The sequence below is a fragment of the Danaus plexippus genome, chromosome 28 (assembly GCF_018135715.1).
Source record: "Danaus plexippus chromosome 28, MEX_DaPlex, whole genome shotgun sequence".
Taxonomy (NCBI): domain Eukaryota; kingdom Metazoa; phylum Arthropoda; class Insecta; order Lepidoptera; family Nymphalidae; genus Danaus; species Danaus plexippus.
The window spans coordinates 3,218,558-3,240,386 of NC_083556.1; the positions used below are offsets into that span (position 1 = coordinate 3,218,558).

The 21,829-nt window shown below is 31.5% G+C and overlaps 1 protein-coding gene across 1 annotated transcript; it reads left to right on the forward strand.

Annotated features, from left to right (window-relative positions):
• Nucleotides 1–19,553: 19,553 nt before the first annotated feature.
• On the forward strand, nt 19,554–21,346 carry LOC116776085 (uncharacterized). Its single transcript, XM_061525455.1, has 3 exons — nt 19,554–19,718; nt 19,828–20,172; nt 21,273–21,346. Exons 1-3 carry the CDS (start codon nt 19,601–19,603, stop codon nt 21,344–21,346), a joined length of 537 nt encoding a protein of 178 aa, XP_061381439.1. The 5' UTR covers nt 19,554–19,600.
• The last annotated feature ends 483 nt before the right edge of the window (nt 21,347–21,829 follow it).

Below are 21,829 nucleotides of genomic sequence, written 5' to 3' on the forward strand. Positions count from 1 at the left end.
TTAAGATAATAATCTATATCTCTTGCACTTTAAAAAAAAATTGTCCCAAAAAAAATCGCAAACTAAATTAATCATAACAAACGATTTGTTGTTTATTTAGTTATAGTAAACAATTTATGAATTGCGGTACAAAAGTATTTTATTTAATATAAACGATATCGTCATCCTACAGAGGCGCCATCAAATTTTTATGGACCCTCAACTGAATTCAATTTACAGTTTATATTTCAGGGACCCCGAACACGTCTTGTACATTCTAATAACACAAGTGCACTATTTATTTGACCTTTAAACGAAACTGACCTTTATTATAAAGTGGAAGCAAATATATGCATGCATGCAAGACATTGCTACCTCCATAGTAATAATTACGTAATCATTCCCTGCTCCAGCTAATTAAATATGTTTGTTGAATACACTGAATCGATTTTGGTGTAATTTTGTTGACGTGTAACTATGACGCTGGAGAACCGAACGATTATGAAAAATCATGTATTTTACGGTCCTTATTAAGAGAAAGTGACAGCGACGACACAGCTGGTTGTGTGTTTCGTCAAACTGTAGCTCCTGCAATATTTAAATAGCCATTGTACTTTCTTAAAAGTTTTTTTACATGTAATATAAAATGTATTATTTAATTGTAGTTAAACGATTATATTGTCAAGCGTGTGGAATTAAAACGAATAAAAATACGACAAAAATGCCTGACATCGTAAAAAAAAACTGATTTCTTTATTGCCCGGATCTATATTAACCAATCATAGATAAGGATACTGACTTTCAATGAGAAAACCGCATCCCAAGCGGTCAATCCGTTTAAGAGCTACGATACACAGACACACGTACAAACACACTGACGTCAAACTTATATAGCCTCTTTGAATAGATGGTTAAAAAACATTTCGTACTCACGAACTTGATATGAAGCTATTATTTGTTAGTACTTTGGCATAGAGTCGTTCAAAATAATCATTTTATTTACACAGAAAATATATATAATATAAACAGCTAGCTATAGAGAATTAATTTAAACTAAGCACAAACCATACATAGCCGCAGTATCAGAAGCTTAACGCGAACGTAAATACAAACACACTTTAAGTATTTTTGAGGGAAACGTCAAATTTAAATATACATTCTGTACGTGCTCACTCATTATACTATACAGGCTGTTCAGTTTCTACTGTAGGGTTTTTAACGAAAATTATAAGAATATCCTATGTATAAATACGATTTATATGTTTAAAGTAATTTTTTGTTTTTTTTTTTGGGTTGAATTGAAGCAGTAATAGATTTTACTATTGGCGTATCTGGTCCCCCTGTATATTGAACACGATATTGAAAGCAACTGCGAGGTAAGTGCTGTATTTTGTACAAAATTATTGCATTGCTTCGAACTAGGGACGGGGCTTATATCGATTGAAAATTTATAAAAAATATATGTATATCTAACTTACTTATTACGCACACTCAGTCATAATAATAAATTTTATTTATTTATTTTAACTTTGTTAGCTATTGATAGATCGAAATAGATAATATTAAAAAAAAATAAGAATCGAAATAAAAATTAAACCTTTGCCTTCACAAAAAAAAAAACAGTAATTCAATATTTTTTTATAAATAAAGTTAGAAAATAGTAAATATTGAATTATCTATAATTATCAGTCCCGTCACTATCATAGCCTCCGGTAAGTGCAGACTCGATATAATATTATCTATAACATACTGCACTAATTATCGCATTGCATCGATAATGTGTACATCACTACGTCTGAGCTGAGGTCTATTATTGATTTTACCGGCTTTAGTACATTTTAATATTAAATGTAAGAAACATCGCTGTTTTATTATATATATATATATTATAAGAACCAGAATATATGTAGCACATGTCTTCGTTTAGTTGCGTCACTTGCATGTAAATGTTTTTTTTTTAATCCAATGCTTCATTCACACTAAGAACGACATATTCTGCCAATGTATACTTTTATCTATATATAATTATAGAGAATAACTTATTAATTATCGTCGCATTTAAACAGTCTACAGTTAACATATTGAAAATTTTAATTCTTTCAATAAATAAAAACAATGACATTGGCATAATATTCGACAATTCCAGTGTGAATGATTGCAAAGCTTAAAAATATGTCTACAGTTATGTTGTACTTACCAGAATAAAACAGTTTTATAGAATAAAAAAAAGATATGCACTATTGAATTATAGTACTTAATAAATTTACTTATGTAAGTAACACAGGGTCTAGAGTCTAGACTAATGTACGCAATGTTTTTTTTTATAAAAGCCTAGTATTTTTAGGTGGGATAATAGCAATATAAGATTCTTGCCAAAATCACATAACGAATGATTTTCTCATCCCAATTTTAGGAAAATAGATCGCCGTACATTGCAAAGGATACGATAGATATATTTTAAGAGATTTTCAATAGATTTTAAAATACTAAACATAGTCTCTTCACTTTAAAGTTGTGACATTTAAAATTTGACACTGACATTGACGTTTATATTTTTGACAGTTATGAAGTTTAGCTCTGCATTTATTAAAGTATATATAATATAATTATATGCCCTATGAAATAGTATTTCGAGGATAAAACATATGTTTTTCTAAAATAAATAAATTATAATAAACAAAATAGAAATTAACACTACAACAATTCATTTAATTAAAATAAAATAAAAAGTATAAAACAATGAATAATATTAGAAAATTTGGTACATTTATGACAAAAACTTTCATAATACGGAAACAATTACAAATTAAAACATCTGTGTAAGTCATTACGGAGCAACAAAATGATTACAACAGATGAATTTTTTTACTTATATTCAATTCATTTTATTAGTTCCTCCCCCGTTTATTAAACAACATCCGCAACGAGACAAACCGAAGTTAAAATATAAACTGAATCGAATTATGTAAATTTGTATAAAAAAAACGTGTGGCTCTAGAGTTGAATCGTAAAAGTGTACAATGAAACTTGGACTAAGATCCGTTCTGTGGGATTAGACTTTTATAACTGCAACGTATATTAGAGAGATTATTCTTATTTAAAAGTATCCCTTATATTATTAATATCTCGTAACTTTTCTGTTCATTCAACGGTTTATGTCTTTTATAAACTAAAGTCAATTTTGTAAGCATTAAGATGTTAAAATGTCTTCTGCGCCTGTAAAGGTTTAAGCTATCAATCTATATTATAATGTAAATAATTTGAAGCAACTTAGAACGTTGTCATAAACGTATATGAATGGAACTTTGTACGAAAAATAAACGTACAATAAATAATATTACTGAGAAATTAAAAAATACAACAGTGATATCGTTATCCTGTGACTTATAATGAGATTAAATTATATATTTGTTTGATAAAATAAGGAACGCTGTAACAGGAAATTAAGTAATGTTTGGCGGTAAATGACAAATAAGAAGACCAACTGACAGACATCCACGTCTCGTCTGTCCGTGGTCACGGTTGCTGCGAAGTAACCGAAACGTCGGGATTATGTGGTTTAAAATAATAAAATAGATATACTCGTTTTCTTAATAAAGTATATATGCTTATTTATAATTAAATTTGAGAACAAAATTTGTTTAATAATACCGTGTACACACGGAGTATTGCACAATGGGGTACAGTAAAAGGTTGGTCCCCAAGGTCAAGCCCATTAGAGCCGAGTTTACTGCTGCGGGCGATGTCTTGAATTATTAAGATCTGGCCCTGACTTTTATTGCTTGGTCGATACGGCACTGGACATTCTGAACCCGGTCCCGGAGAAAAACCACGCTTGAAATACCCACGACGAATCGATAAATGCCTTGTACCGCACAACACTAGACCGACAAATACTTTTAATTACGTTATTGTTGAGTATTTACGTCTCGATGCAGATGAATGGAGCTGTTTGTAAAATTTCTTTGGCTACTATTTTTTTTTTAATAGATCGTCTTAAACAGATGCAATAATAGCGGAATAGTCTTATTACAAGTTGCTAATAACTGTAAAGTTAATAACTATAGTGATGTTATTGTGTTTTATGAAGGTTTGTAGCTTACACTTAAGTTACAAATTTTTTTGCTCGTTTGATTCCTGCTCAGCACAGCGATCTGTCATAGACATTTAGCTGTTTCGTTACTTGAGCTATGTCTGGGTATTTATTTGCTGGAGCAAGAGCTGTCGTCATTGACCACTCTCACTTTTCTTTAGGGATTTTTTTTTGTTTCTATATAGATTTATGATTGTGAATAGTATTATTTATAAAAGTTTTAGAAGAGTTTTTGGAAAAGAAAGTTAAGATGTTTAATCTTGGAGTTTAAACGGTTCATGAAGGTATACTGAGGAGCTCGATGATGAAGTGGTACATGCTAACTGGAGCGCGAGAGTGTGTTGATGGACAGAATAAACACATTCACCGTATACTTTATACGTATCTCTACGTATCTATACGTATCTCTACGTACGTACACATAATCACACATATTTATATATATATTATATTTTTATAACATTCGTATATCCAGATGTAATTTAGCTTTGTATTGTGTTCATTAATTTAAGACAAAGGATTTGACGTATTGAAAAAGAGGATTTTAAACAGTGGGTACGCTGTAATGGAAATATGATATCAGTTTAATGGTATAGTTTAGAACCTGCGCGCGTATTACGGAATGTTATGCGATTTCCTGTGGAAATGGCGTTTGTGGAATTAAGCGTGTTTATACAGAGGAATCTTTAACTATATTGCTGTCTGATATAACCGCATGGAGTGATTTATTTGTGCCCTGTCGCTGACAGATCCGGGGTGCACCAACATAGCGGCCGATGGCTTTCGCAGTGGTTTTAGTGAGTAGGGACCTGCCCAGGTTTAGTCTCACACATCCTCTCCGGCCCCACCAAGGCCGGTGAGACGGCTCGTAAAAAGAGTTTCCCTGCTTGATCAAAAAAAAAAAGAATGGTGTAATTTATTTAAAATAAAAAAGATTTTTTTAAGACAATGATATGTAAGCATATGTAGTTTTCATTGTTTCTTACAGGTGTTCGGTGCCTATGCTGCAACCGTGATCACGGGCAGACGAGATGAAAGCGTCCGTCAGTTAGTCTTGCTATTTGTCATCTATCGCTAAAGATTCCTTAATTATCTCGCGTACTCTAGATGCATGCTGCATGCGCTAACTGATTCTTGGCTGCGACGGTGTGGTCAGGGACTTGGGGTTGTATATTTTAATGATCCCAGGTGTTGGATATGCCAGCCATCTTCTCTGTTGAATATGATGTTTTTTTTTTAATTTCTTTAGTGTGAAGGTTTAATCCCCGCATGCACCTGTCGTCACATCAAGGTTGTGTTTGTCGGACCGGATGTACCAGCCTGATCTGTCTTCAATGTGCCCACTATTGACTGACGTAACTACTCCTTTTCCGACATTTCAGATATGTTAAATTATCCTCGTTTAATGACAGTCTCTATTCGCATATTTTAATCGATGTATTTATAGCATCTGCAGCACGATGTATGTCTGACTTAGATCGTACTCTTTCTTATCTTTTATAACAATTCTAACTTTTCTTTCGTAAGTTATATTGAGGATTCAAGAGTCAATTGTAAACAATTTCGATGATAAATATTGTTTAAATCATTATATATATGTAAGTTCTATATTAATTTTAAAGAACTGTAGAATAAATTGTATGTTTTATCTCTATTCCGCATGCGGTGGGAGACGGCGAGCACTTTTATATTCTTTTGTTAACAAACATCAAACGAACAAGTTATGGGAACAAAGGCAAGTTTAACAGACAAATATTATGGACTGTATACATACATACAGATGGAAACGGAAGTGACACGCCTCTTGGATAAGGCGTGGCTTGACGTGGGCGTGTCTGTTAAATTCAGGATCGAGGAAAATTGGATGTGGCATGACTGAAAACAGGAAGGTTTGCAGAAAGATCGAGTTGAAATTATTTAAAATACAAAAAAATTAACTTATTTTTCAATTAACTTATTGTAATAAATCGAAATAAATATCGATTTTTTATTTCAAATGCATGACTGATTCCTATACATAAAAATACTATTATAAACATATAATTAGTTTTCCTTTAATAAAACAGGATAGTTCGTCTGTCACACAAACTGATGGTACATCGAGGGGTAGACTAAGGTAGCCAGCACACCACCTCAGTGAGAGTCTATTCGCTCTCTACTTGAATCACCAAATTTTAAATCATATTTTAAAAACATTATAATATACTTTAAATAATATTAAAACATAAAAAATATATTATAATTTACTTTTATCTTATTATTATTAATAGTTGTTTTATTTTCGTAATAACTAAAGCACCCAAAATGTTAGAATATAATACCTACTCTATATATACTTTAAATATAACATTATATATAAATATATACATATAATCACATGGATTCATAAAATTAATATGATTCGTATAGAAAAACAAGTTTTCATATTAATTACGAGCACACCACGTCTGTTTGTTTGTCTTCGGATTTCTAAATCTATTTTCCAGTACAGACTACAAACGGTTACCAGTCTTTCCCTCTAAATCATGTGATGTGTGTTTATTATAACTAACGAACCGTTAACTCAAAGTTAACTAACTGATTCTAAAGTTAAGTTAAATTAGAAGGGAAAACTCAGCTTCAGTGTCTCCAGGTGTACGTAGGATCATTACAATAACTAATCCAGGTCATTAAAATATTATTATATATATATGTATATATATATACATATGTAAATTATCTTTCAAGTAACATACTCATGGTTACATTAACTAGAGGTTCTATGTCTATAGAAACGTATTTATATGAAGTTAGTAAATAAGCAGGTCATATCCAACGAGGCCGAGCTCCTGGTCTCCGGACGGGCGTGGCCCCGGAGCCAATTGGGTGGAATGCTGGAAAATCGATACTAGTGCAGGATTTATGAAGACTGCACGATGCAGATGTTATTATATGGATTTAAAATTCTTCGATTTACTTACGAAGTGAGATTTTAAATCTATAATATTATGGTTCGGTCTTAATACGTTGCCAGCTTTTGCGATCACCCGTATCTGCTTATCTTATTTAACACACCAAAGACTGTATTCTCCGAGATGGTATCTATTTTAAAAATAGACTTAATGAAAATTAATTCAGCAGAACATTAATAGGTAATGTACAGACAGTCTTGAGCAAGTCATGTGTATGTATAAGCAAGGATTTAAAGGGAAATATATATATTTTTTTATTATCCTATAATAACTTGCAATTAACTATATGACTTTTTAAATATTATTTTCGAGAAAACCTTCGTTATATTTTATATATATTTTAAAGAAAACGTATTTTAATATGTTTGTTAGATTAAATTGGTACACGTAGTCTTTATTCCTTTGAATGCGAGTCCTGAAAGGTAAACAAAAAAAATATTGGTTTAAAAACCAAAATGGCGCCCAAACGAGATTTTGATCAAACCAGAAAATGGGCAGTAATTTGAAGGTAGAGCACACCTGCCATAAACTGAATTACTATTGAGTGTAATGAGGACGTGAAAATATTTTAAATATTATTTAAATGATTTTTTTTTCTCTCAAAAACAATATTACGTTGTTATGTAATAAATAAGCCATCATTAACATTGTCTTATTTGATCCTATATATTTTATTAAGTGAATTTTTTTATTAATTAAATATATATTGATAGGTCGAATCAGCTGACTATATAAAAATTTTTTATGCGAGTCGAAACATCTTATCATTCCTTGCATTGACCGTACCTGGTACTCGCGGCCCTGGTGTAGGTTAAGGGACCCTTACTAACGCGCGATAAACGCTCAACTCCACTGTCCAAGCTCCTTTTTCTACCTTACAAAATTTGAAACAAGCTTAGGCCTGTCCTTGAAGTACGTTCCATAAAGGAATTGATGTTAGTTCTGCTCAGGCCCAAGTCTTTAAGTAGGTTGTAGAGGGATTGATCTGTTATTTCTCTCGCCGCCACTCCCCTATTACTCTAATATCTAGATTTAAGCTATTATGTACAGTTGAAAGCTATTTTTTATCGTCTACTATAGCTTTTCTTTCATCCTATCTATTTCCTAATGATTCAGTTCGCTTCAAATCTCGTTTTGCATCTTGTTTTGTCTGTACTATAAAAAGTACTTGCTTAGTGGTTAGTGGTTACGTTACAACACAGCATATTTTTTTATTGTAATATATATATACATAAATAATAATTTCCCTCCACAAAACTTAAGTGATTATTTGCTCCAACAAAAAAACGTAAATTCGCTTGGACAAATTAATATATTATTTGATATCAACTTTAACTAAACTAAGAATAAATTTATGATCATTATCTATAGATATTTATCAGCCTCGTGGAAAAACTACCACAATACTAGAGAGACCTTCGCAAAAACCAAATGTAAGTTTATTAGGTTGCATAGATGTTTGGTGGCTCTTTCACGAAAAATATGCTAAGCGGGTTACGATGAAACTTAACAGTGACGTAGCTGAAATATCAGAATAAGATAAAGGCTGATATTCATCCCAAAATTAAGTAACAGGATCAAGAAATATAAATAATATTGTATTAAGGTCACATTACCAAACCTATTGTTTTAACATAGTTATACGTTTCGACATTTCTCTAAGTCTCATTCAAAGGAACAAACAGACAGGATTACAGGAAAAAACTAGTAACTCGTAAAATATGATTACAAAAATATGAAAATTGTAATTGTTATCTACACAGGATTTTGGACAGTGTCCTATTCTGTATATGTATATATATGTATGCTGTTCGTGTTCACGTTCCAAATAGCAACTAAAGGACCCGCATCACATAAAAAACTTGTAGCCAGGATCTAATAACTATTAAGGTCTTGTTATTCATCAACAGAATAAGGTCAAATTACTAAACTTACATATATCTCAATTCTCAATTTTGCGTTTCTTTAGAAAATGGAAATCATTTACCTTGATTTGTTAAACAAAATTTTCTTTTTCTATATTATAGAATAATTAATTCAATAGAATTTGTATAATAAAGACGAAAATATATTTTTTTTTTCGTCTAACACATATATATATATAATATTATTTATATGACACATTATAACAAACAGTTTTTCTATCTAAACTTGATTACAAGTCTGTCACCCTGCTGAGGCTAGAAGATGTAGTCGCTCTTTGTCGGGGACATATGAAATGAAGGCTGAAGAATTTGTGTTTTTTCAGCTTAAAAACATTTTAAATCTTTGGTCCTTGCATGAGGAAAGAGGAAGTGTATGGGTTCATTTATACGAAGAAGATCCACAAAGATGAAGGCTCGACGGCAATCCTGACGTCGCTGGTAAAAAGGCGTAGAAAAAATTATATCATTAAATTCCTTCACACCAATCATAATAACCAAATCCGGTTACCAATAAGCCTTTTTGCTCTCAAACCTTTTGAGGTAGTCTTAAAAACATTACTGTTCAAAAATAAAGCTGTTAGTTACATTCATTTGTAAACCTATTACGTTTTTCTTGTTTTTTAAGCATAACTATTGGAATGTAAAAAAATTCTCTTTCCATCGGAATATATCAACCTGCAATTAACAGTGACGAGAAAAAATATAAAGTGGTCTTTGGGACAGTTTTTCTCTACCAAGCTCAAGCATCAACATTTAATCATGTTAAATTTTGTATGTTCCTAGATGCCGTAAAAATCCACTGTAACAGTTGTTGCAAATATTAAGGTGCCACCTCCCGTCACATAGACAAATTTTTGTCCGTGACTTCGTCTGTGTGAACTTCGCAAATAAGCTCGAAGAGACGCGTTTTACAAATATTTGTATTGTCCTTTACGTTTTATGTCGCGTATGTTGAACTTGGCGAGAATATCCTATGTCCGTCCCCTGGTTCAAAACTACCTTCCAACCCAATTTAAGCCAAATGGGTACAGCCGTTCTTGTGTAATTAATAGTGTAACACACACAACTCTCTAATAAATCGCTCACTATGTATACCACTAGGTCTGATGAATGCATTAAATTAGTAGCGGGTAATTTAAAAAGGTCGGCATTTGATTTTCACGTATTATTTAATTTATGTTTGAACATTTGCTTCCTTATTGACACAACATTCTGATCTCAGTACAATTTTATGTTTTCCTCCAGGAAAATCCACGCGGTAACCAACAACGCCCGTAATACAATACTACCCTCATTCTAAACTCATATAAAACAAACAAACTACGAATTAAATAACTACGAATGCTGTAATTAGTTTTTAATTTAAACCAGAACCAAAGTATGGAAATGAGGGTATAAAGAAATAAATACGTTCACTTGCCAACATAGTTTCTGTATTCATCTTGAATTTTCAACGTTTATTATTCTTTAACGTTTCGTTACTTACGTGATTAACTCAAATATATATTTTGGGGATCGCTGTTTTATTAACATTATATATATTTTTTGAATATCTTAAATATATTTTCAGTAACCGCGATCAAAGACAGACGACGTGAAATAACTTAAATATGTCTACTTAATTTTTTTTTTAAAACATTAGGTGATGTATTCATAGTTAATCATCACACTCATCACTAATCATTTGTAATCATAAATTTCATTTACTACGGAACCCTTTAAGTCAAAACATTTCGCTCCTGACGTCTCTCCTTCTTAATATGCGAACCGTAACAACTGTTAAAGTCACATTCGTGTTTGTTTCCGACGTTTTTAAAACGTTATTTTTATGGAAAAACTAATTTTTCTTATTCTAAAGGCAGTTATTAAAATCTTTGTTTCGATATTATATATATTATTGCAAATAAAAATCATTTTGTTTATACAGATGATATATTAAGAGCAATGTTTTTCTAAAATTCATTTTTTTATATATATTTCAACAGCCACAATACTTGAGGTAAGCTTGCTATTCTATTCTAACGTGTAAGTATGGCCGAACGCAACGTCGACGTCTCGAATAATATATAAGTGAAAAACTCATCCAAGGGTACTAAAGAAAATGCAAACTGACTTTCAACACACACACACACACACACAAACACACAAACACACATATATATATATAATGATTTACTAGTTAATACTAGTAGACATTTTACATGAACATAAAGATTCAGTCAGCCAGCGAAGGTAACCAGTGTTACCTGAACAGAAACTATAAAGATAGATAAGAGAAAAAGCTGAACACAAACATGGAGATGAAAAAAATATCAATAAAAAATGTAATTTATTCCGGGTCAATTTAAAACTGATTTAGTAATTATTATTAATTAACAGTTATTAGGTTGTAATAAAAATTTACGCTACACCTACAACAGTCTTAGAGTTTGTAAAACAAACAAAGAATCACGTAATTTGTGATTGATCAAACTAACATTCAGTTAGAAATATTGAGCACAAAATAATCACAAAAATAACAAAAATATTATAAATTTTTTGCAATAATTTTATATATTATCTAATAAATAATTATATCTCGACTAAACAGGGAATAAATAAGACAGGTGAATTTAAATGAAGATAATACAGACCTATTTTAACATGAACTCGCATTTAACTCATAGTTTAAACTGCAAAGTAACCTTCGTTTAAGTTATTCTCATAAAATCTTAACCATTGAATGTTTGATACAGCTTCCACATTCAGTATCTCGAAGGCGAACTAAAAATATCAAGTCTGGAGAGTTGGAGCAACAAGTAGTCTGTTGGACTCGATTTGAATAACTCGCCCTCCGGCTGTTTGGACTAAAAAGATATATGGATCTGTAAAATTATATTTATTAATATATGTGATACTAGTTTTTGCCCCCGGCGCTGTCCATTGCACATCAGAGTTGTACTCACATAGAAATTTGTAGTATGTTAAAGCACTACATACTCGTATAGTAACCGACGTTGCTGGTTTTTGATTTTAAATAATCTAGATACTGACTGCAGCGCCATCTGTGATGCTGATTTGTCGACAAATGCATACAAAAAAATCACTCACATCAATCCAGCTATTTAGAAGTTTAGTGTCATACACACGTAAGTTCATATCTTTATATATATATATATATATATATATATATATATCATGATTTAATCATAATTAGGAATATAAAATATTTGTTGTCATATAAAAATAATATGCTTTCTATTTATATGAAGCAACGTCCACCCAAATACAACACACATCCAGACGCTCTTAGGAAATTCAAATTGCTTATTTTTCACAAACATCTCGCCCCTTCATTATAACAGCATATAATTTCGTCATTACGCGCCCCGAATCCGTTATTGTGACTTGTTTTTTTTTTTCATTTCTCCTCGTATTGTTGCTGATTCTATGTAGTAAAATTTTAAATAAGATTATTCGAGTGTATTATATAGAAATAACGGTAAGTCGATAGAATTTATTGTCTGTGAAAAGACGTAAATATTTGAGCTATTTAGGTTTTAAAGTAATCGTTAGGAAAGCTTTGTCTCAGCCTTCAGCTGATGATACATCCTGGGACAGAAAAAACATCTCTAATCTAAACCTTGGGGAATAAGAATCAGTTAAGACTTCTTAATAGTTCTATTGAAATAGTCTTTTTTCTTATTCCACAAACTTTATTGTTCTTAATTAAAGTCTGAATTTATTTATTTTCAAAACGGTTTAATATATATTTTAATATTAAACCGTTTTGAAAATAAATAAATTCTTAAATGAAGAAGTTTTTAACGAAAAAACATATAACGATAGACTGAAATACATCGTCTTTTTTATATTTAATAACTATCTGCTATTATGTAATGACAGTTCAATACTCATGCTTCGCTTTTGAATATTCGCATTATAATGAACTGTGTCCCAGACGATGCTATCTCGCAAATTATTATACATATTAAAATAAAAAATGTAATGTCTATCGCTGAGGTACGTGTCCATTGTGTAACGGCAATTTATCGTTCAGTTTGTAAGTTTTCAACAAGCAACTTTTTGTATTTCGACTGCTCAAAGGTTAGTTTTATATTAATATAGCGTTTATTTAAAGAAAGAAATACTTTCTTCCTTTGTCATTAAATATATGTAGTTATGAATTCCTATTTGTTTTGTCTTAATGTAACGAATACGTCAAAAAAAAACTTATCTTGACAGTTTTCGGGATTTGGGATTGAACTAGATTCATTAATGTTTGTAACATTAAAGCAATTTTGAGGTTAGGATTCGAACCTAAAACTTTCACCTTTCAGTTGTTTCACCCACGAATCTATAATGGCCTGACTCGAATCCGTCTGTGAGTCATAAAAATAACAAAAAGACAAAAAAAAAACATTTTATAACTTGTGCTTCTCAATCATAGTATAACCTATAACCTACCAAAACACGAATTACATATTAGTGGTAATCTTTTTTACCTTCAAATATATTTTACCTGTTCCTTAACATGTCGTCTGTCAACGGATACTAACTGAGATGTAGAGATAAGACACGTCTTAGCATCACGGCAAGTCGTTTGAGCCACGAAATGCTGGCATCTCAAATATACGCCAAACAGAATCCGATTGCAGCACAACTATTAATATTCAATGACTTCTCATAATTTTATAATTGATTTTACAAGACTTTGATGTTATTTGGTACATTGGACTCATTTTGACGGAAAGAAGATGTAGTTTTGTTTTATGCTGAATATTAATACCTTTTCAGATAAGTTTGTCTTTTCTTCGAAATTATTTTTGCTTGCATATTATGAATACTTTTTACGCATGTCTCTGATAAGTTAGCTCGCGATCAGTGTTCAGTCTGGACCGGCTTTTAATATATATTATGTGAATGGTGGCAACCGAGCAGCCGTCCTGCTTGATGGGCGGTAGTGACGTAGCCCATGGACATCCGCAACATAGATGTCGCGGATTCGTTGCTAACCTTGATTTTTGAGGAAAAGGGAGAGGTGAGAATAAGGAAAGGGTGGGAACGGGAAAAGGGCTCTCTCAACGGCTCTCTCACTCATCGGACGAAACTCAGCCACTAAAGGCTACTTCACGCCGATTTCCTGTGAGATGATGGTACTTCCCCGGTCCAGCCAGCCTATGTTCGAGCTGTAGTAACTTGACCACAGCTAGGCTCTACCACCTAAACTACGTCTCTGTATTGTTAAAAACTGTACGTACATGATAAGAGATGAATATGTTATGGTCTTTAAAGTATTGATTATTTTCTTCTATAATTAATATTAAACATACGTAAACTCGCCGTTTATTAAGAATTTCACCAACAAATTTCAGTTATTCTCTGACTCTATTTTATTGAACTATGAAATAATCTGTTTGATTAATAAAAATAGTAATAATTTTATTAATATATAAACTTAAAGAAACCGTACAATGTAATAAGTATATAAAAAGTAAGGCTTTTTAACTTTCTCCAACCTTATTAATAAATCAATTGAACGATAAAAAGCAAATCTTAAGTCTGTCATCATTTATTGATGGATATAATAATAGAGGCAAAATGTGTTTATTTGCAAAGCAAATAAATAAAATTAACACCCAAAAAACAAACAAAGCTAAAACAATGCAGATAAAAAAACAAGCAAACGAACGGTTTCTAAACGGATACAGGAAGTGTCCGACATCGTATCTCCGGTCAGGCGTTAAATTTGAATTTCGAACGATATCTCAGTCGCTGCCAGGGCTCTGTTGTCGGCGGTCGTCTGTACGGAAATTAATTCGCTTTTATGTTAGACATGTAACGCAGGGTCACGTATTTGGCACTGTTTTAATTAATGATTATATTGTAGACATTTAAAATTATCAATATATTGATTAAACATTTTAATAAGAACTCATTACTTGTATAATATAAAGCTACAAATATACACAGGATAAAATATTAATTAACACATTGAGACGAGCTTCTTAAAATTTTGTCGTGAGGTTGAAATACAAAGTCAACGTCTGCTGAGTAAGAAACATATAGTTTTTTTTATTAACTACCTTCCTCCTACGACTCCTCTCGCTTACATGCCCAACGCTTATATATAATATTATTTTAATCCAGCTAGTATTCCAATAATGTTAATACAATTGTAACTTTAATATATTTCTGTGACAGTGTATATAATCTGCTATATTTATATAGAAAATAGCTTTTAATTTTTATTTTAGTACATTTTCTATATAATTAAGTATGTATTTTAAAAAACCATTCTCACTTCAACTAAACTTACGACGGAGAGAAACACGAAAATTTTCAATGATTAATAACAACTACTAAATAGTTTCCCGTTCGGTATATTGTATAGGTACATCTTATTATAATATAACTTCGGGAACATAACCCGCCACGCCTTTACGTAGACTGGCGGAAAAATCACTGAGAAATGAAAAAAAAATATATAGTTGTCAGGATTTTAAGCTTGCTATGGGAAGTAAATAAATCCCATATTATAAATATAAGTATGTACATCTATATGTACCTATGTTTCTCCTTAACCTTAACAACTTAATTGGTCATTATGATACAATAATATTTTTTATGTACTATTACCCTTTACTATGAATTTAAATACAATATTAAAACGAAAGTTACTTTAAATAATTTAAAACTTTGAAACTTTCGGTGTTTAGGTTAACACGTACTAAGAATACAGAATGTAACAGCAAATAATGAGCACGCTGGAAACAAAACGTCTTTTCATACGACAGAATAATGAAGCGTGTCATCTGTGTTACCCATATCAACGTAACAACAAGACAAACGAACGACCCTTAACACAAATATATATATAGCTATAAATATCACACAGATAATATATAGTTATTTAAAACATATGTTGATCCTAGCTAATTATAAATAAATATATATATATTTGTATGATTGTCTGTCATATTGAAGTTTCAAACAAAGAACATCCGTATCCGACGTGGACTCATTCTGTTTGACAGCAGCCTTCAACGAACATGTGATTATTAATTTAGTATTTATTTATAAAATAATATTCTTCACATACATTTTTTTTTACTTTAAAACTGCTATATTTTAATATATTATATGTAATATTTAGAAATTTTAGTTAAATTTATTCAATTAAGTTAAACTTATGTCGATAATTAACAATGCGGGCACAACCCTAACACAGGTTAGCGATACGTGCAACAGTTGAATGAGACAAAATTTGATGAAACTTAACAATTGGCATAGGGACAATGGAAGGAAATTGAATTTTGTGAACAATTTACACGAAAACTGTGGACTTGGGCCGAATTTAACTATAAGTTATGAAATTTAATATTTTTTTTATTGTTCATAAAATATATCTATTTCTAAAATAATGTTAAATCTACAGATATTAGTATACATATAACTAAAAATATAAATATAATTAACAAGACTCACTGATTAATATAATTCACTTTCCAATTTTACTGATAACAAAAACACGAGAATCTTCAAAGGAATACAATTTTTAGTTCTTATAAGTACAAGAACAAGTTTCGACAACAAAAAAAAAAACAAATATAACACTATATATTCTATTTAAATGTAGTCATATAAAAAATTAAATAATAATAATCACATATATATAATTAATATATTATTTTTCCAAGTTCGAAGTGTGCGTGGTCCCAGCAACAAGTGCCAAGTTATTACCGTCGGCTAGACTTGACGCGACACTACTCGTGTATTCGTGATAGCTAACGATTTATTTCATTTGTGCTCGAGTTAATTTTCTCACCTCCGAGGATCTTATTTGGGGAAACAAAACACGGAACACAGTCAACTAACTTAGACATAATTTAATGGGAAAGATTCACTTTATGTTTTGCATGAGATGTATTAAGTGTGTTTTATTTGGCACGACGTTCCAGGCTCAGCTTAAACCCGGTCCAAATGTTAGCTTTGACGCAATAAACACATATTGTGTTGTCTTGACCGCGAGCGATTGACTGTCCTGAAAGGGATCCTGTGCAAACGAGGTGTTCACAGTTCAGATGATTTTAATGAAAAATTTTGGATGATTATTTTTCGACGCTATCCCGCTTCATTTGTTTCGTCAGTGTATTAAACGTCCGTGTTTAGAAATCATGAAATTACTTATAAAAACAACAAAAAATAACTATTATCTCAATATTTTATTGAAACAATTTGTTGACAAAGTGTAGAATATAAAAATAGTAATCAATGTTTAGGATAAAACCGAAAAATACATTTCTTTAGTCTGTTTAAACTTATCTCTCTTATCAATGAGTCCAAAATTTCCCGCTACAATGATGTGAATTGTCACACATGTCCCAATAGTTCATATAATTTTGTTAAATTTTAATTTCATTTATATTTAAATGGTTAAAGGACATTGCTCGTTAGCCGAAACTCGCTTAAAGTTTCTAAATCTTACTAATAATGTATACTAAGCACTGGTTGGTATCGTCGTATTAAAAAACAAAACGCTTCGCGTGTCTCATTCAATGAAATTTAAGAGACGAAGCCTCTCATCATTCCATGGATCCACCGTGCGGGTGTCGGGTCCATCGTCGCAGGGAGAGGAGCTTCAACAGTGCCTGGGACTTGCGACCCAGGTGTAATTTAAAGGGCCCCTATCTAACGCGTTAAACGCTCACCTCCACCGTCAAATCTGCTATGAAAAACTTTTAACGCTCCGTATGTAGTGTGATTCGAACTTGGAGTAAGTATCCCGTACACTAAGCAGACGGAATTATATCAAAATAATATATAAAATATATCTTTATCGTACAAAAAACAATACTCACATTAAATGTGATTGCGTGCCACGATGCCTCTCATCAAATTACCATTTCCTCGAACATGTCTTAGTGTTAGCTGCTATCGTAAATTCAAGGAACAATATAAGTCTAAAGAAAGTTTTACATTGATTTAAAGTTATCGTTACTAAAACAATTATAACATAAACTAAACAATTATAATTTATATCAGAGACTTTGAGAGTATTCATTTAAATGAAACTAATATTATCGGATTTACTACGCGTTTTTTACCATTTCAACTACATACTCCGACGTTTCGGTTACTCCGCAGCGACCGTGATCACGTCGGAAGTGCGTAGTTAAAAATATTAATATTAAAAGTAATGTTTATAAACATAAATTTCGTGAGAAATGCAAAATTAACCTGACACTCGCAGATTAAGTTAACCAACAGCCGGTTGCGTGTTAAATTAAACTCGTAAATTAATTATACTTCAATCTTTTTATTATTTCATTAGGACACTGATTAAATTAACTTAATCATAATATTTTAATTCACTTAATATTTAACTAAGCTTTTTGTTATCTAAGTAATTTATTATAAATGATAATTTTTTTGTTTTGTTTCAATTATAGTTTCATTAATTAAAAATATTATAATATAAATGTATGTATGTCCTGTTTGTTTAAGCAAGTTACTAAACTGATATTTTTTGCTTTCTATATCGTCTCATTTGAACGCGTCACGTGTGTCTTTCGATATAATCAAAGTTAAATTAATTTTAAATAAATCTAATTATCTATATAACAACAAATTAATTTTTTTTAATCTTAGCAAACATTTTAAGAAATTAATGATTCCAAAGACTGAATTAATATGGAGACATTATTGAACAATTAACATTTGAGCATAGATTTATGAACGATTTTAAAGTATGTGATAAATAATATTTTGTATTAAAAACAAAGGTATTATATTAATACGGGAAATCATTCCGTAAGAGGAAATCAGGTAGAAATCTCAATTGATCTTTCTGGTGACTGAGATAGGAATTGATACGTCCGCCGCAGATCTTGGCCTGCTGCCAGTTATATTGAATGATAAACAATATTTTGTTATTCTGCGATATTTTTGCGATATTAAATCTATTACAAAAATATTCTCTTTCATTGATATCAAGATTATTGTAATGATAAAGTATTGAAGGCTTAATTTGTGTCGAACCATTACGTAGTGTGAGATGATTCTGTTGTGTGTAACTATTGTAACAAGTGGCGCCATCTGTGCCGTACTAATTATAATATACTATAATTAATCGTTAGAATCATATTTATGACCGATTATAATTAATAATAATACTAAACTGTAATTTTGGATGGCAACATTTAAGTATCAACCTGTATTTGAAAACTGTAAACACTGGCTTCAGCCGTTTTGCAAGACATGACCGGAAGTAATACCGAACATTGAAAATCAAGACTGAAAATGTACCTACAACATCACTTAGTCACTCAATTTTATTTATCATTACACACGTGAAAATAAATTTCTAGATGTCTCGTCAACTGTACTGGAAACATCAAGACGAAATATTTACAGTCACTAATTTATTGAAACACATTAGGAAATTGCTTATGAAAAAAAAACCATGAATAATAATTTAAAATACATCTTAAAATTCAGTCACTCACTCGCGATCTAATATAAAAATCCCCGAGACATCTCAACATAGTTTCAGTCGGTTAGTTTATAACTATAACATGTCTATCAATTTCCGAACTGATCTCCCACAAGACACGTGTCATTTGATATAGATAAATATTCGTCATATATTAATTTCGTATCGTTTTTAAGTGATGTGTTTCAAAATCATCGAGTTCTGGATGTGGAGAATCGCTTGTTATGTATTAGCAACGATTTTTATCATCATAGGTTTTATTTACGGACCGTTCAACACCGCCATGTATTTCGCAGGTGAAATTTGAGATAGTAAAAATGTAAACGTATTAGTCATTGTGATGCTTGGAACGCTTTTTTTAAGATTTTGGACAGCCCAGTAGGTGATAATGATAAATAATTTCAGATCCTCAACCATCTAAATCGGAATTACTTCATACGGAGAAACACCTGGCGGTTCTGCTGCTGTATTTGGTGGGTTTGAGCTGGTACCTCTTCATCACACACCTGTTCCTCTTGTACGCGTGCTGTATGAAGAACGTGAAAGTCCTTAACATTTATATAGTGCTGATAATAACCCATCTCTGCGTCACGATAGTGTTCTGTGTGTACAATTTATTTCTCTGTTTAATTTTCGACAACCAGTGCTATGATCACAAGAGCGGCTCCAATGACATCGCCGCGTCCCTCGGCGTGGCCTTAGCCGGCGTTGTGTACTGCGTCGTGTGGCTCGTCTTAATATTCGCTGTGTGTAATTATAAATTGACTTTGAAATATCTTGTGTTTTATTTGGAGAGTAAACAGTTTTGTTTTGAGCTTTTGCGCTCCTCTTATATGGTGTCAAAGTAGTCTACCTCCCGATTAAAGGTCCTATCTGCATATTTGTCAATTGATATTAATTTTGTTTTCATACAGACAGCTTACTCCTTAATTTATAATGTCACTAACTGAATGTTTATAGATATTTTTATTTAAATATTATTGTATACATATCTATATATATGTTTACATGTTATTTATCCGAAGTCAGTATTTCTGTAGCAATACTGTGAGTTCGAACAATTCTATGTAAAATTCTCAGCGGACATCACGCGATCATCGGCTGCTGCGCTGGAAAATAATAATGAAAATATTCTCACGAGCTCAGGCTGTGTAATGAAATTGTTTAGAGCAGTTTCAGCTTAACAGGTTTCAGTTGAAACAGACGGACAGACAAATTACCGTGAGTACTTCATTACATGTACCGCCGAAGGGGATGAAGGATACCGCATGGACCGACAAATATACTGTGATATACAGCGTCATACAAAATAATACTACTCATATCATATATGCGAAAGTTTCAGAGGATTTATGGATGTTTGTTGCTCTTTAACCCAAAAACTGCTGTACGGATTTTGAAGAAACTTTACAAGAATATAGTTTAGACATTAGAATAACACATGGACGGCAATTTACTTACGAATTCTATGTTTTCAAGCAGTGTCAAGATATGACAGTTGTATCACTAACTCACGAAACAGACCATAGATGTCGCTGTCAATCGGTTTCCAAGTATTTTTTTTAATACAACTCACAATTTTCTCTCTGAGTTGCCCGAAGGTATAAAATACGCGGATAAAATCGCGGGTAAAAACCAGTATACAACAAGTTATAAATCCTATTATCCACAAAATAATCGTTATCTTATGTGTACGTCTGTGAGTCTGTCACACAGAAAAAGGTTAAACGACTTTGTTAAAACTCATAATGACATAAATTTAACTAAAATTTAAACTTATCTATTTTTTGATCTCAGACACGGTTCTAATAAAAATGGTTTAAATTATACCTGAGAGTTGTTTAATGCAGTTGGCGAGAGTGCGCTGCGTCTATACGTCGGAGAATTTGCAAAAACGTCCGCTAACGCAGTACAGTTCAGTTAGATACAAAACAATAACCGTAAATATTGTACAGACGGACGCTACACACTTAAAGATATACAGTAATTATATTACGTGCCAAATAAATATATATACATTAACACGGAGAAACTTTTATTTATTAAGAATTTATTGTTCGGTTACAATATTAATGTATTCTCCACAGCTTTAAGATGCAACAAATAAAATAAGCCATATAATAATTTGAGTACTACGCGTTTTATGTTACTTTAAACCGCATACTCGCGACGTTTCGGTTACTTCGCAACAACCGTGATCACGGACAGACGAGATCTGAATGTAATAGTCTATTTGTGAATGTGAATATAGTATATTATTTGTATTTTGTGAAAATATACAGCATTAAAACTACAATTACAAAGCGACTGAACACGTGACTTATTTTAAATACCATACAACGCTTTGGATTTCGGAAAACCTTAACTTCTCCGTCGGAAAATGGTTCGATCTGCTCTTCCGTGTTTC